The sequence below is a fragment of the Jaminaea rosea genome, assembly GCF_003144245.1.
Source record: "Jaminaea rosea strain MCA 5214 unplaced genomic scaffold BDZ90scaffold_12, whole genome shotgun sequence".
Lineage (NCBI taxonomy): Eukaryota > Fungi > Basidiomycota > Exobasidiomycetes > Microstromatales > Jaminaea > Jaminaea rosea.
The window spans coordinates 420094-435837 of record NW_020289986.1 but is presented as its reverse complement, the minus strand read 5'-3'; the positions used below and the strand labels follow the sequence as shown (position 1 = coordinate 435837).

Here is a 15744-nt window from a genome sequence, read left to right as displayed (position 1 = left end):
CTCACCCGCTCGAGCCCTAGCCATAGCAGCCTACACCTCCCTCACGCCTTCAATGAATTTGGGGCGAGACAAGTCCATTCCAATGGCAACGGCGACCAAATGAGAGGCGAAGAAATGGCGATCGAGCCTTCGTTGGGGTCTTTGGAGGCAAAGCCTGCCGCTACGTCTTCCCGCAGACCGCCGCCTCCGCGACCTCCGAAGCCAACAGCGTTCAGTCGATCGCCGAGCGCAATAGCGACAGCCCCTGCAGCTGGGCTGTCACAGCTTGACACAAAGCCGGAGCTCAACACTGTTGTATCGACACCCCGTCCTTCGACTGCACAGCCTGCCTCTGCTCCACCCCGCATAGACGCAAGAGTACCGCCCCCGCCGCCCTCGCGGGACGTCTCCCTCTCCAGCTTCTCTGACGTCTCTGCGGCCCTGCAATGGGCTGATGACCCCGGCGACTCCATCGATACCCGAAATAACGACATCAGTAGCAACTCAATACCCATTCCTCCGCCCCCGCCACGCCGAGTACACCCTACATCCAGCACCATCCTTTCTCCTCCGCCTGTCCTCTCGCCGGAGACAGTTCAATCGGCAAGTCCTCGCCCTATCCCTGCGCCGCCTTTGCCCTCATCCTCGCCGAACATCCAACGTGTAGCAGCAGCGCCACGAGCTGTCCTCCAGCCGCCGCCGGTCCCTTCCCGTTCCCTTCCTGCCGAGGCGCATTCATTCCATCGCAGCAATGGAGCCACCCCGTCAACTTCACCGCTCCCTCCGCCTCTGCGATCCGCGGTCTTAAGGACGCAAGGGTCCTCTACCATGACACGAAGTGCCTCCAATTCCTCCGCAGCTGTGGGCGACTCATCCTCGTCCGACGACGAGGACGATCTCGAGATCCCTGTCGCCTCGTCCTCCCTCAGTCTTGCCTCGTCCTCCGCAGCTGCCAACAGCGCTCGCCTACCAGCAACCACAGCACCTCCTCCCCTCGCATACTCAACAGCAGACACCCTGCCCGATGCCTCACGGGCAAATCGTCGCCCCCCTTTCTTCAGCCCACGCCGTTACGCCACTTCGAAGCACGTTACTTGCTCAGCTGTGGCAGGGCACACAATATGCCTCGCATCAGGTGACAAAGTCCGCGTCTACCGCGTGGGTCCGACCGCCACCTCAACCTCAGAAAAGCTTTGCAGTCTCGTGGCAGAAAAAGGTGGGAAGGAGGTAAAGATCACAACGATGGCTTTCAGGCCCGATGAGAGGAATGAGGGGCGCTTCCTCTGGTGCGGGACTAAGGAAGGTCAAATTTGGGAGATGGACATCGCACACGCCTTGGTAACGAACGTGCGACAGAACGTGCATACCGCACCTGTCGTGCTGATGGAGAGGATGGGAGGAGACATGTTGACCATGGATGAGTCGGGGAAGATTTGCATCTGGTCGGCCGCGAAGGAGAAGGGGCACCTCGATCTGGCAAGACAGCCGGTGTCGCAGAGAATTGCGCTTGAGAAAACAGCAGTCGTGCTGGCTTTGGGGCATCAGCTGTGGGTATGCGCTGGCGGAGGAGGGGTTGGCGTCACATCGCCACCTCTGTCTGCCAGCGGCGTAGTCGGGGGCGGTCTAGCAGGCGGCATACACTCAGCCTCCGCCGCAGTCGCGGGCATCGGATCGAATGGGCATCGCTCCAGTAGCCAATCGCACACCAAGGAACAGCTCCGCATCAAGATCCTGAACCCGACCTCGCTCACACAGCCCTTCCATGCCACTTCGCGCCCGATCGGATTAGGCGACATGGCCAAAGCAAGCAGCAGCGGTCCTATCGGGGCCATCTCCTGCGGCACGCTTCTCCAGTCCGATCCTTCTCGCGCCTACCTAGGGCACGATAGCGGGCACATCTCTGTATGGGATCGCAAGAAGATGATCTGTGTCGCTGTTCAAAAGCTGAATGTGCTGGGCTTCACCGCCCTCTGCGGCGTGGGCACCTTCCTCTGGGCCGGGAATCGTAGCGGGAGGATTACGGTGTATCAGCCGTCCTACCTTGAGGGGCAACACTGGCAGGTCATCAAATCCTGGCCAGCGCACAAGCACGGCGTGAACGCCATTTGGGTAGACACGACGGCGCTGCGCGAGGGTGGCGGCGGCAACCAGGCCAGCGATGAGGCGGACGCACTGGCGCTGCCCGTCGCAAGCGCAGGGATGGACTATCGCGTCGAAATATGGGATGGCACCCTCACGCATGACTACATAGCTCATCGTCTTGCGAAGCGAGTGGGCGAATTCTCCACGTATCGCCGGCTGAGATCGCTGCACATCACATTCAACATCGACGCCGCCCCCGCGTCGGCGCTCAACGGCTCCGTCACTGCAATGGACTGGCTCCCTCAGGTGCTCGCCTCCTCGAACACCCCGCCGGACTTGATCTACATCGGTTTCCAGGAGGTGGTCGATCTAGAGGACAAGTCGCTTACTGCGAAGAGCATGCTGCTTAATGCTACCAAGGGGAAGAGCCGGGCAAAGACCCAAGTGAACGAGAGGATCAGTCACCAGTATCGTGAATGGCAGTCCAGGCTCATCCAGAGCATTCGTCTCGCCATGCCCCCGGACGTACCTTATACGACAGTTCACACTGAGACTCTCGTTGGCCTCCTTAGCTGCATGTTCGTCCGGTCCGATCAGATGCACAGCGTGAGGGATGTAGGCCTCTCGACCATCAAGTGCGGATTGGGCGGGCGGTGGGGTAATAAGGGGGCTATCTTGAGTCGTGTGACGATAGACGACACGAGCTGCTGCTTCATCAATGCTCACTTGGCTGCGGGACAGAAGCACGTCAAGCAGCGAAATGCCGATGTGGCGCAGATCATGGAGGCGGAGGCTCTCCCGGCCAGCATCTCGGATGGCAGCGATGGTGGTGGTGCTGCGGACGCGGATGTTGTCTACGTCTCCGGCGGCGACGGTCAGCTCGTCCTAGATCATGAGCTCGTCTTCCTCGGCGGTGACCTCAACTATCGCATCGACCTACCCCGCTCACAAGTCATCAACGCAATTGAGCGCCGTGACTGGCCCCTACTGCAGGAGAGGGATCAGCTCACACTAGAGCTACGCAAGAATGCTCCCACTTTCAGGCTTAGAGGCTTTAGAGAAGCCGGGGAGAAGGAGTGGGGTCCGACGTACAAGTTTGACCGCGGATCGGGAACCTACGACTCGAGTGAGAAGAAGAGGGCGCCGGCTTGGTGCGATCGATTGCTTTATCGCGATGCCTTGGCAGGCGAAGACGAGAGCTCGACCCCACGGGTGAAGTGTCTGCAGTACCGCAGCTGGTCCGAGCTTCAGATCAGCGATCATCGCCCTGTGAGCTGTGTATACGAGTTTCAAGTGAAGCGAGTAGACCGAGAGAAGAGGGAGGTGGTCAGGATCGAGGAGGCAGCGAGGGGACAGGGGAAGATTGGGGAGCTGCTTGAGGAAGCGAGACGGTTTTATGCTAGCGTTGCAACGCCATAAACGAAGAGCGACGACGACGACGATGACGATGACGATGATCACGACAAATACGTTCTGAACTGTCAATAGATGCTCAGTAGACTGTGCTCCATTTCATTTCACTCGTGATGATCCATTCTGGCTGGAGATGACAACGCTGAACCGTGGCGCCGCCATCTGTTATCGGCTCCACGCTGCCGTCGCCCTCGTGTGCAAGAGCAAACGGCAGGAAGGACTGCAACGTCATCGCGGCAAGGCAGGCCAAAGGCAGCCACTGCAGCGCGCGAGCTGAGCAACGAACATCCCGCCGTTGGTCCTCCCGCGCCGCCGTGGCTCCGCCCTGCCTGCTTGGCTGGCCAGCCCGTCGTCACACAGCTGAGCCTCAGCTCAGGCCCCAACGCTCGTCGAGGGTCGAGATCGCCGACTGGAAGAGAGGCAAAGCACACGGTGTGCTGCGCTGCACCCTTTTTCTTCCTTTCTACTCTTCTCTTCACCAACATTAACCAGTCGGCTTGACCTTACTCTCGCTAAGCTGGCCTCTCGTCTTACCTCTATCGCCAAACACCTTTTCCCGTCCAACGTTGCAAAGATGTCTCAGCAGGCAGTGTGAGTTGCGAGTGGGAGTGAGAGGGCCAGGGATTGCGGCGGTGGTGGAGGAGGACGGGGACGACGACGAGAAGAGAGACAGGCCAACAGAGCGCAGCATGCTTACTGTGCGATCCTTGTGCCTCTCTCTATAGCGCCGACATTGGTCTCATCGGCCTGGCCGTCATGGGTCAGAACTTGATCCTCAACATGAACGGTGAGTCTGCGAGATGGCTGCGAGGTCGTATGCGACGAGCGTGTATGCTGATCCTCTATCTGCCCTGCACTCTCTACGCACACAGACAAGGGCTTCACCGTCTGCGCGTACAACCGTACCACGAGCAAGGTCGATGACTTCATGGCTCACGAGGCCAAGGGTACGTGCGAGCAGGCCCATGTGAATCACCACTTCCCATTCACTTACACCCCACTCTCTGTCTCCTACCCCGTACAGACACCAACATTGTCGGTGCCCACTCCATTGAGGAGTTCGTCGCCAAGCTCAAGCGTCCGCGCAAGATGATCATCCTCGTCAAGGCTGGCCCCGCTGTCGACGCCTTCATTGACCAGCTCACCCCTCACCTGGAGAAGGGCGACATCATCATCGACGGTGGTAACTCGCACTACCCTGACTCGATCCGCCGCACCAAGGCGCTCGAGGAGAAGGGTGAGCATGGAGCGAGCGCAGACCGATCAAGATCAGATCTATGATGTACTGACCGTCCATCCTTTTCCATCCTCGCGCGCGCGTGCGTTTAGGCCTTCTCTTCGTTGGCGCCGGTGTCTCCGGCGGTGAGGAGGGTGCCCGCCACGGACCCTCCATCATGCCCGGTGGCTCGGAGGCTGCTTGGCCCCACCTCAAGGAGATCCTCCAAAAGACCGCCGCTCAGTCGGACGGCGAGGCCTGCTGCGAGTGGGTTGGTGGTACTGGCTCGGGCCACTACGTCAAGATGGTGCACAACGGTATCGAGTACGGAGACATGCAGCTCATCTGCGAGGCCTACGACATCCTCAAGCGTGGTCTTGGCATGAGCGCCACCGAGATCGCTGACGTCTTCGAGAAGTGGAACAAGGGTGTGCTCGACTCGTTCCTGATTGAGATCACGCGCGACATCCTCCGCTTCAACGACGTTGACGGCAAGCCCCTCGTCGAGAAGATCATGGACTCGGCAGGCCAGAAGGGTGAGCAGCGCGCCTCATCGCAGCAGACTTGCAAGTTTTGACTCTGACCATACTCTGCAATTCTCGCCCACAGGTACCGGACGATGGACTGCCATCGACGCCCTCGACCTCGGCCAGCCCCTCACCCTCATCGGCGAAGCCGTTTTCGCTCGCTGCCTTTCTGCCATGCGTGATGAGCGTGGGCGTGCTTCCAAGGTCCTCGCTGGCCCCACCCCCAAGTTTAATGGCGACAAGCAGCAGTTCATCGATGACCTCGAGCAGGCCCTCTACGCCTCCAAGATCATCTCGTACTCTCAGGGTTTCCTGATGATGAACGCCGCAAGCGAGGCCAACAACTGGACCCTCGCCTACGACAAGATTGCCCTCATGTGGCGCGGTGGTTGCATTATCCGCTCCGTTTTCCTCAAGGACATCACCTCGGCGTACCGCAAGAACCCCAAGTTGGAGAACCTCCTCTTCGACGACTTCTTCAACAAGGCCATCCACGACGCTCAGGACGGCTGGCGTCGCGTCGTCGCTCAGGCTATCCTGATGGGCATCCCCACCCCTGCCTTCTCGACCGCCCTGGCCTTCTACGACGGTTATCGCACGGAGCACCTGCCTGCTGGTCTGCTCCAGGCGCAGCGTGACCTGTTCGGTGCCCACACTTTCCGTCTGCTGCCGGGCACTGGCGGTGAGAAGTACAAGGAGGACGTCGACAACCACGCCGACTGGAGGGGCACGACTGGACGTGTGTCGGCGAGCACGTACTCTACCTAAGCGGGCGTGCCAGCGAGAGATTGTTTGTTAGTAGTGCCAGTCGCGTCTGCGTAGAAGAAAGAGAGGGGGACGGGCTGTCTGTCTCTCTCTTGATCGAATGAATGGAAGATTTACATGCCAAGAGCGAGGACCGATTGATCAACAAGTTGTAGGAAAGTGCGAGAGATGGTGAATCTATGCCGCCAGTGCCAATCCTCAGCCCCTACGCCTACCTTCTTCCCTCTCCGAATCTACTTGATCAACACCTTCTCATACGTGACTCCCTTGACGCTCCCACCAGCCATGGTCCTCTTGACTGTGCTAGCAAACTGTCCGCGATCCCGCCTCAACTCATCAGCAGCCTCCTTGTTCAACGGGTCGCCTGCGTTTGGTTCGAGGAAGAGGTACTGCAGGCCAACGACGATGGAGTTGAGGTTGAGGACGGGCTTCCAGTCCTCGCGAAGGATATTGAGGCAGACGTTGCCTTGTAGGTCTATGTTGGGGTGGTAGATCTGTGCGACCAAGAGAGGATGGTAGGACGGTCGATCGTAAGGTGTGAGGATGGGACAAGGGAGATGAGAGGGGGAGCTCAGCGCAGGAACGCACCTTCTGCGTACACTTGACTTTGGGCGGCTCATGCGGGTAATTGGTGTTGATTGCGAATGTGAAGAGGAAGGAGCCTGGGCGCATGCGCGAGATGGAGGCAGCGCAGTCATGAGCATCGATGGCCCTGTCGATCTAGGCCCCTCACCCTTGCATTCACTCACCTCCCTTGTACATGCCCTCATCGGGCTCGATGGTGAGGGTGAAGTTGAGAACATCGGCCGGGTCAGGGAAGTTGGTCTTCATGGTCTTGGGCAATTCCATCTCGGTCAGGTCTAGCAGTGGCAATCAGCATGACGAAGAGCTGAGTAGGCCGCCTCGGACGCTAACGCTGCTGCGCTGTGCTCACCCTTTTGCACCCTGAGCTGAGCCGGGCTCGTCTTTGGCTTCTTCTTCTTTGCCGACTCCTCATCCTTCTTCATCGACCAGATCTTGATCATCTTGGGCGATGAGCAGCGATGGCCTTACTACAAGAAGGTTGCCGAGTGTTGGTGAGGTCAACGGCAAGATGGAAGTGCCACTCTCGCTCCACTCGCTCCTGTCATAGGCACGACGGAAAGCCACGCGGCAAGGCAAGCGCTTGCGCAAGTCGAGTCGAGGTCGGCAACGGGCACACGACTTGCTCAGGCCGGATGCCGACGCTGAGTGTGGTCGTGCCCCGCATTGATACGCTGAGCACAAGGACCCTGAGCAATGAGCAACACAATGCGGCAGCTGACTTGAGTTCTTGCCCCTCTTATCTCCCTATTCCACCACTACCATTGCATCCCATCCTCAACATCATGGCAAAGGTAGCAGCTTGGACGGCTCTCTCAGCCATCCTCGCCCTCGCCATCGCCGCTAATGCAGCACCTGCTAATCACCAGCATACATCCGCATCCACGTCCGCACACGCCCTCATCGACCACAACGCCGATGTCAAGCGACCCACTTTCGTCACCGATGTGCCTTTCGCATTCGCTATAGAGAGCAAGCAGACCCCTCATGAAGTCGCTCTCGGACTCGCAGCCTCGCTACTCAGCGTCAAGTCGTCCTCGAGCAAGCTGAGGGTCAGGGACGACAGTTACTTTGATGCTGCGCATGGCATCCACCATGTCTATCTAGCTCAGGAGGTCAATGGCCTCAACGTCTACAACGGCGGACTCCATGCCGTAGTCTCCGACAAGGGTAAGCAGGCAGAGTGGCATGAGTAGTTTCCGTCTCCTTCACTTCACTAATGACTCTCCTACCCCCTCCGTCCCAGGCGAAGTCCTCTCTTACTCGCACAACCTCTACGATGGAGAGATTCCCCCTCAAAGTACCGCACCCGTCGCCGCCTGCCAGAAGCAGCATCACTCGAGCAGCAAAGCCAAGCGCAGCCAGCTCGTCCTCTCCACCAACGAGAGCGCCATCCTCTGCAAGGAGACCGCCCTTGGCGCCTTCCTCATCCAGGCAAAATCCATCGCAGTGGGCAGTGGACAACAGATGCAGTCTGGCCCATCTCATGAGGCTCTCATAGCATCCATAGACTCCTCTTCGATGGCTTACGTCATCTCATCCAACGGCTGCCTTGTCCTCACGCACCGCTTCGAGGTGCCGACGCAGGATAATGAGTACGAGGGGTACGTCGACGCCCTCGATGGGACCATTCGTGCGGTGGCGGACTGGACGTCGCCAGGCACCGCAGGAACGCCTTCTCTCGCCCGACCTGACTTTGGCCGCGTCAAGATTGCCGGCACTGGCATTGACGAGGTGCTCAGCGCTCCCGTTCGCAAAGTCAAGCAATGGATGTCGTGGAACCCTGCTGTAGAGGCTGCCGTTGCACAGGCAGGCAGCGACGCTGATGACGAGTCAAAGGCGCCCTCCTACAAAGTCTTCACCTGGGGTACCAACGACCCTTCCGAGGCAAAGCGTACCTACCAGCCTGCCCGCCACGATCCCGAGGTCTCCCCCTACGGCTGGCACGCACACCCCTCGTCCCGCTCGCCTTTCACTAGCAGCAAGGACCGCAATCAAGTGCACGATGGCAATCTGACAAAGTACACAGACACGCGCGGCAACAACGTCTTTGTCTCGTGGGGCGGCATTTCCAATGAGGACGCTTTCCACCCCGAGCTCCCACGTCCGCGCGGCTCCGTCATCAACGGGAGCCGTACCTTCGACTACCCCTACCCCTGGCGCAAGTTTGACAGTAATCACACTGAGCTTCCACCCCGCGAGTATGCCCTGGCGAGCCAGACGCAGCTCTGGTACACCATCAACGAATATCACGACATGCTATTCCACTATGGCTTCGATGGACCCTCTGGTAACTTCGAGGAGTACAGCAAGGACGGAGGCAAGGACGGGGATGCAGTCATCGCCTTTGCGCAGAGCAAGGCTGGGATGAACAATGCGGACTTCTCGACTCCTCCTGATGGGCGAAGGGGTCGTATGCGCATGTACACATGGGATGGGCACCCAGAGCGCGATGGTGCGTTTGAGGAGGGCATCGTCATTCACGAATACACGCACGGCCTCTCAACGCGCCTCACGGGCGGAGCGGCCGACTCGAGCTGTCTGGGATGGGGCGAGTCAGGTGGAATGGGCGAAGGATGGGGAGACATCTTTGCTACCCTGGCTCGTGACCGCAACAACTCGGATGTCGCCTTCAGCATGGGCGAATGGGCTTCTGGTCGCCCCGGTGGCATCAGGAAGTTCCCATACAGTAGGAACATCACCCTTTCCCCTGAGACGTACGAGACGCTCAACAAGCCAGGCTACTGGGCGGTTCATGCTGCTGGAGAGGTGTGGGCCACCATCGTGCTCGATGTGGTCGCGCACGCAAAGGAGCAGTACGGCTTTTCAAAGACCCTCTTCCCTCCAGCGACTACAGCGTCCGATGAGGAGAAGGCCCGCTTCTACCTCACAGAGGAGGAGGTGGCCTCTCTCCCCAATGGGCCCAAGCGTAAGTCAAAGCGTCCCATCCCTCGACACGGCAATACGCTGTTGGCACAGCTGCTCGTCGATGGCATGAAGCTGCAGCCCTGTCGCCCGGACTTCCTCTCAGCTCGAGAGGCGATTGTCAAGGCGTCGCAGATCCTCACGGGTGGCGGGGATGACTACGAGTGCTTGCTGAGGCATGCATTCGCGAAACGTGGGCTCGGTCTCGACGCCAAGGTCGTGGGGCAGACGCCGTGGGGCTTCGGCGTGCATACTAATGGGCACAAGACGCCCGAATCGTGCAAGGGAACGAGGAGGAGGGAGAGCGCATAGTAGTGGGCGTGGTGAATGGTTTGTTCTCGACTTGGCAAGGCACGGACTCGTTTGATGATCTGTTTCCTCTTATCACGACAATTCTCAGAATGCTTCGCAATCAATGGTGACCTTTCATTATCTCTCGCAGCCGCCATGTACGGTCCTCGTCGCAGCTCGCAGATTAGAGTTGAAGCGACTCGGCGTCTTCGTCTTCCCGCCCCACGGGCTCATGCCTCCACCCAGCCACTCCCGACGCGTCTTTGTCATCCCACGCCCAACGCCCAGGCAGGGTCCAGCTCAAAGTGCCCGAGGCCTTTCGACCCTTCACGCTTAGCCTTCTTCACCACCAACTTCTCGTCTTATCAGTCGCAAAGCATGGCCCCACCAAACGTAGCCGTCATCGTCGGCTCATCGCAGGGACTCGGCCTGCACCTGGCCCGCTCCTACCTGGCCCGTACCGACTTGCAGGTAGTTTCCCTCTCCCGCAAGCCCTCTGAGGCTCGCAATGCTATCCTTGACACAAAGGCCGCTTCGCCTCTCAATCTCAATGGGCCCAATGGCTCCAAGAAGACGGGAGAAGCGGATGCGGCTAATATGAGCCATCTGGAGGGAAGTAGGCTGACGAACTTGGAGGTCGATGTGCGCAATGAGGAGAGCCTGCAGCAGGCTGCCAGCGAGGTGTCCAAGAAGTTTGGCGACAGTAGTCTCAGGCTTTTGTTCAATGTAGCGGGAAAGTTGACACCGGAGAAGAACCTGGGACAGGTTGAGTATGAGGAGATGTTGGAGCAATTCAAGGTGAGCCGGCACAGCGTCAGGACAAAGGGAGCGTGAGCATTAACTTGGCGTTCTCCCTCTCGCCGTTTCGCAGATCAACACCTTCTTCCCTCTCCTCTCCTTCAAGCACTTCGTTCCCCTCCTTCCCAAGCCAGTCTCGACCCCAAACCAGCCCGTATCAGAGAAGGATGACCCGGCACACGGCCTTCTCCCTTCAACACACTCCATCCTCGCCTCCCTCTCCGCCCGCGTTGGCTCCATCAACGACAACGAGCGTGGCGGCTGGTACAGCTACCGCGCGTCCAAGGCGGCACAGAACATGATCACCAAGTCCCTCTCGCGCGAGCTGGCCAATCGTAATCTTGCAGCTCTCGCTTGCGCCTTGCACCCGGGTACGGTCAGGTCTGAGCTGAGCAGGGAGTTCACCGGCGGTCCAGGTGGGATGAAGGGCAAGGAGAAGAAGGAGGGCGAGTTTGAGGCGGATGAGGCTGCCAATAATTTGATCGAGGTGCTCAAGGGGTTGCACGACGTCAAGGGCGATAACGGAAAGTTCTACGACTGGAGGGGCAAGGAGGTGCCGTGGTGAGCGCGCACACGAAGCGCAGGGAAGCGCGATAGCACCGTCAAAAGGGAATCAAATCACAATGAGCATTCAAGACGTCTAGACGATTGTCAGAAGCCCCGCGTCTTATTTGTCAAGGCCGGATTTTTGCTGAGCGGGCCAATGAGAGAAGGCCCAGCCCTTTCCAGCATCGCTGTGTCTATCATCAAGTCTTTGTGTCGTCCCACAACTGGCCTGGCGTGGATGAAGGTGAAGCGGAAAATGGTCAGCGACGAGCGCAGGGGATGCCCAGCTTGCTGCGCTACTTACCCTCGTGCACCTTGGACCCATCGTCGAGGCGTGTCCAACTCGATCCCCGCTCTCCAAAGGCATCAATCTGATACACGCGCGCCATGCGTGGTCTCCCCTGCATCCCGTAGGCGGCGTACGACGCCCCACCCCCAAAACACATCCACGTCCCCCTCCCCACCTTGTGCCCACCACGCTTGATCTCCTCACAGTCCCCATTGTTATGCATATGGCCCGAAATCACCGCTCGTACTTCGCGCTCCCCTTCGCCTTGCGCCATCAATGCATCAAAGAAGCCACGTTCCCTCTGCGAGCCGATGACGCCGGACGTCTCTGCCCTGTCAGGGCCAAAATGCGGCGTAGTAGAGTCCACATCGAAGAATTCAGGGAGCGGTATATGAGTGAAGGCTAAAGCGTTGGGCTTCGAGAGACTGCGCGAAGAGGAAGAGGCGTCCCACTCGTGATCGGCTCGGTGATGCCAGTCCTGCTTTGGGAGGTCGACTCCGCCGTCTGGCACGTAAGGGCGAAGTAGTTTCTTGGTCTGGCCGGACTGCTCGAGGAACCAGATGATCTGATCCTGTCGGATCGAGTCGTAATGGCCTCTCGCCTTCCCCCACGGCGCTAGCATGCCCTTGGGTTCCTGATCCCCCGAGTCTAAGAAATATAGATTGAACACATTTGCTTTGTCCGGTGTCGGACTCTCCAGTCTCACGTAGTAATTCCCAGCTCCCACCCCGTCATGCAATGCTAGGGGCCCAACCCTCGTCAAGCTGTACGGCATCTCGCTCATCAGGCCAACCAGGTCGGTACGAGAGACGGAGGTGGTCTGCGAATCGTGATTGCCCAAGATACCAGCCCAGGGTATCTTACGGTCTATGATGGGCTTGAGGGTCTTGGGAAGGACGGACTTGGCGTCCCAGCTTGTGGATTGGCCATTCAGCTGATCTCCTGTCAGGACTACCATGTCCGGTTTTTCGGCGTCCAGCCAGGCGTTGAGCAGCGCGACCGTATCATTGTAGCTATGGCAGGGAAGCGTGGGGGCTCGACGGCCAAAGCGCAACGATGACGACGACTTGCTCTTGAGCGCCGCCGACCCCACCTCGCGCAAATCACGACAGGGTTCCTCGTCGACGGAGAAGTGAAGGTCAGCAATCTGGAGGATCTTGAAGGTGCCGTTGCTGGTGAATTTGGGCCGAACGTCTATGTGTGGGTTCGGGATGGGCTTGCGCCGAGCAGTGAGAGATGTAGAGGATCTGCCGGCGGAGTGGTCGCCCAGGGCTATTTGGCCAACGATGTCAAAGCCCGGCCAAGGGAAGTTGCCGTCCCCGTACATGATGTCGAGCTCTGTGATGGGGTCGAGTGACTCGGCCAGTGGGACCTTGCCCTTGCTCTTTGTCGCGACTTCTTCGTTGGTCTTGACCTCTCTGCCGTCGTTGCGATGATCCCACGTTGTGTCTGACTTGTTCGCCTTGGGCCTCTCCCACTCCTCTCCACCCACAGTCCTGTAATACAAATGAATGCCCATCTTACTACTGCCACCCCAGATCCGCATGTACCTCGACCTCAAATCATCGTGCACGCGATGCCACCCATCCTCGCTCGTAGTCGGCGGGTCCTGCCCCGTCTCGACCAGCCTGAGATCCACGACTTTCTGCGTATCCTCTCGAGAGCTTCGGCGATAGAAGAGAAACTTGGTCTCCAATGCTCCGAATATTTTGGCAAAGGCACCGCCAAGGCCGCCGCCCCCGCCGATGGTGGATGAGGACATGGCTTGCGCATCGAGTGGGCGGGGCACGAGGACCCAAGGGCCGAGGCGGGCGTCTTCAGCTGCTGTTGTCGGCGGATGACACAGCGAGACGGCGATGGGGACACAGCTGCGGACTGTGATCTCTGTGAGAGGCGCAGGATTCGGGACGAGCGGAGCATAGACGTCCATAGGGAAGCCGGGACCAGCCCCGCCTTGAGAAGTGGCTGCTGCTTGCTCCTCATTGCCTGGCGCACCACCTGGATTTTGATGAGTTGAGCCGATGTTGGTCAGCGCCTGCCAGCCAATGTACGCTGACTTGGAGGGCAGTCGCTCCTTGGAGAGGGTGAGGAAGTTGATGCTGAGTAGGAAGATGAAAGCAGCCCAGAGGATGAGGAAGGGAAGGAGAGGCCGTCGAAAGCACCCGGCGATGAAGCCACGACGAGGGAAGCCGCTGGTGCCTGGCAGTCTGGACAAATGCGCTTGCGATGCCAGACCACCGCGATGTGACGTTGATGCGGTGCCATTGGTCCTCATCGGCAGCTCGTTGAGGATCAAATGATCTTCGTCCTCGCCGCCAATGTCATCTCTGTAGCTTGGATGGTATCGCTTGGACATAGTAGCTCGAGATCATAGAGAGGGTCACAAAGGTACAGGGACGGAAGGGAAGTGATGATTTAAAAAAAAACGGAGCCTCGTTGTGATGTTGAAACGGCATTGCCCCGTACATCGCAGCCCCTCAAGGGAATCTCAACGAGCGAGGATTCAGCGATCCAAGCCATCCCCACCCTCCTTCCTCCACGGTCCGCCCGCTTTGTCGTTCACCCGCCCACACACGCATTGGCAAGCCTCTGTTGTGGTGCCCTCCCTCGTGCGCTTGTCCGCTTGCAAAGAGGGCCTCGACTCTCTTCCGCCGGCTCGCTGCGATTCCATCTGCCGAGCCCGATCTTGCCGGCGTGCGTCTTTTGACAGTCGATGAGCAGCGGGCCGGCGAACAGAGAGCAGCTCTTGGCTTCCTCGTCCTCTGCCGCGTGCACAGCTTCTTCTTCTTCCCCCCCAGACGCGAGCTCTCTGCTTGCTTGCTTGCTTGCCGCCAAGACGAGAAGATTTGCGACTGTCCAAAGGCCGGCAGAGAAAGAGGCGAAATGGATAGCATGGAGCTGCTGCCGCCTGCGGCTGCGCCTGTTCGGAGGGATCACGAGGAGGCAATCGTGTCACCCCGGGTACTGCCGTAGAGGCGTGTGGATATTGACGTATGGATAGACAAGTCTGCAAGATAATACATCTCCGGGCACCCGTACTTTCCTCTGCAATGTAAGACCTTCACCTCTGCTGCGCTTTTGCGTCCGTCGGGGCCTACTTGGCCTGCATTTCAGACATCCCAAGGGCGAGGACGCCGAGGCGCTGGTGAGCGGCTGAGCTCGCGCAGCTCATCCTCGCTGTCGCGGCCACTAGCGTTATGATTGGCTGAAGGAGAGCTCCCGCCTTGCACCGCCTCGTGTTGAAACGTCCGCCTGTCCCCTGCTCCTCGCCCTTCTCTCTCTGCCTCTCCCGCGCCTTCCCTCCCCCCCATTCTCTCGTCGTGTGGCCGCTGTACGGCTTCGCTTTGGTGGTCAAGTAGAGGTATGCCGTCCAGCGGCAGTCTGTCTGACGGTATTGCCCTAGGCATCGTCGCTGTTCCGCTAGTGGCAGCCGGGGCCGATGGGAAATGATCTACTCTTCGCACCTGCTGCGAGCTGGACGTTGGACTCAACACGGCATTCATCGGAGGAGACCCTCTCTCTGTTCTACCATACGGATCACTTCGGCCTAGTCGAGCGTAGCCTCTCGGTGGCTCGCGAGCAAGAGGGTCATCATCCTCGTGCGGCCAGTGCACATACTGTGGCCCGCCCTCCTGATGCTGTCGTGACGGAATAGCTGGGTCGCGATGAATCTGAGGAAGCACAGATGCAAAGCTCCGTCCTCGAGATCGATTCAGATGAAGGCCGAGGCCTGGCGATGTTGGCGATCCCGATTGGGCTCCTGCCGCTGGTTCTAATGCTGCCATCGAGACTCCGCCGCCGCGGTGATGTGGACCCTGTGGAGCATGCGAGCCGTAAGGATGGGATGGCCGAGCCGGGTGTGGTAGTTCTCGCTCTTGCGTACGTGGCCTGCGGGCCTCTGTATGAGGCTGATACCCGGGATGCTGCGGGTGCGAATGAAGTCTTTGTACAGGGGTGCCCGGATGACGAGGGCGATGATGGTAGTGTTGAGGGAGAGGTGGTAGCTGAGGCGGCTGTGCCATGCTGGGTGAAAAGCCAGGGTTCACCGGATGCTGAGGATGCCTGTGGAGCATGTATTCGCCCATTGTCGGGTGTTGCATTGCAGCATGGGGCCATGCCCCGCTCATCACTCCGACGTCACCGCCTGCAGCCATCATCATGGTGCTGTGCTTCCTGTGCTTGCGCGCTCGCGGCTTGATGACGTCCGTCTTGAGACTATGAGGCCTTGGCCTGCCCTTCACCTTGGCAAAGAGGCCGCACGCATTGCAAAGTAGCCCACCCTTCCCATCTCGTCTCCAAAGAGGTGTCGCGCGCGTCGAGCAATTGCTGCA

At 59.1% G+C, this 15744-nt stretch overlaps 7 protein-coding genes across 7 annotated transcripts; 4 read left to right on the top strand and 3 right to left on the bottom strand.

Annotated features, from left to right (window-relative positions):
* Positions 1-807: 807 nt before the first annotated feature.
* On the top strand, positions 808-3587 carry BDZ90DRAFT_254772 (DNase I-like protein; the record flags this gene model as incomplete). Its single annotated transcript, XM_025507836.1, has 2 exons — positions 808-1587; positions 1735-3587. The coding sequence occupies 2 exons, from the start codon at positions 808-810 to the stop codon at positions 3478-3480; spliced, it is 2526 nt and encodes an 841-aa protein (XP_025360682.1). The 3' UTR covers positions 3481-3587.
* A 508-nt stretch (positions 3588-4095) lies between these two features.
* On the top strand, positions 4096-6100 carry BDZ90DRAFT_58054 (putative 6-phosphogluconate dehydrogenase). Its single transcript, XM_025509695.1, has 5 exons — positions 4096-4261; positions 4347-4421; positions 4499-4711; positions 4804-5226; positions 5300-6100. Exons 1-5 carry the CDS (start codon positions 4231-4233, stop codon positions 5983-5985), a joined length of 1428 nt encoding a protein of 475 aa, XP_025360681.1. The 5' UTR covers positions 4096-4230; the 3' UTR covers positions 5986-6100.
* A 115-nt stretch (positions 6101-6215) lies between these two features.
* On the bottom strand, positions 6216-7062 carry BDZ90DRAFT_242533 (putative ubiquitin-conjugating enzyme E2; the record flags this gene model as incomplete). The annotated part of the gene is made up of 4 exons (XM_025507416.1): positions 6917-7062; positions 6732-6842; positions 6571-6644; positions 6216-6476 (listed from the first exon to the last, which is right to left on the bottom strand). Exons 1-4 carry the CDS (start codon positions 7005-7007, stop codon positions 6216-6218), a joined length of 537 nt encoding a protein of 178 aa, XP_025360680.1. The 5' UTR covers positions 7008-7062.
* A 218-nt stretch (positions 7063-7280) lies between these two features.
* On the top strand, positions 7281-9907 carry BDZ90DRAFT_275571 (hypothetical protein). Its single transcript, XM_025508885.1, has 2 exons — positions 7281-7734; positions 7811-9907. The coding sequence occupies exons 1-2, from the start codon at positions 7350-7352 to the stop codon at positions 9799-9801; spliced, it is 2376 nt and encodes a 791-aa protein (XP_025360679.1). The 5' UTR covers positions 7281-7349; the 3' UTR covers positions 9802-9907.
* Positions 9908-10130: 223 nt separating this feature from the next.
* BDZ90DRAFT_233652 (NAD(P)-binding protein) lies at positions 10131-11208 on the top strand. Its single transcript, XM_025506710.1, has 2 exons — positions 10131-10578; positions 10652-11208. The coding sequence occupies exons 1-2, from the start codon at positions 10159-10161 to the stop codon at positions 11141-11143; spliced, it is 912 nt and encodes a 303-aa protein (XP_025360678.1). The 5' UTR covers positions 10131-10158; the 3' UTR covers positions 11144-11208.
* Positions 11209-11453: 245 nt separating this feature from the next.
* On the bottom strand, positions 11454-13547 carry BDZ90DRAFT_205446 (Metallo-dependent phosphatase; the record flags this gene model as incomplete). Its single annotated transcript, XM_025503939.1, has 2 exons — positions 11454-12829; positions 12902-13547. Coding segments are annotated over 2 exons (2022 nt in total), but the record flags the coding sequence as incomplete, so codon positions are not given.
* A 2047-nt stretch (positions 13548-15594) lies between these two features.
* BDZ90DRAFT_211344 (glucocorticoid receptor-like (DNA-binding domain)) lies at positions 15595-15744 on the bottom strand (the record flags this gene model as incomplete). Its single annotated transcript, XM_025504105.1, has 1 exon — positions 15595-15744. A coding segment is annotated over one exon (150 nt), but the record flags the coding sequence as incomplete, so codon positions are not given.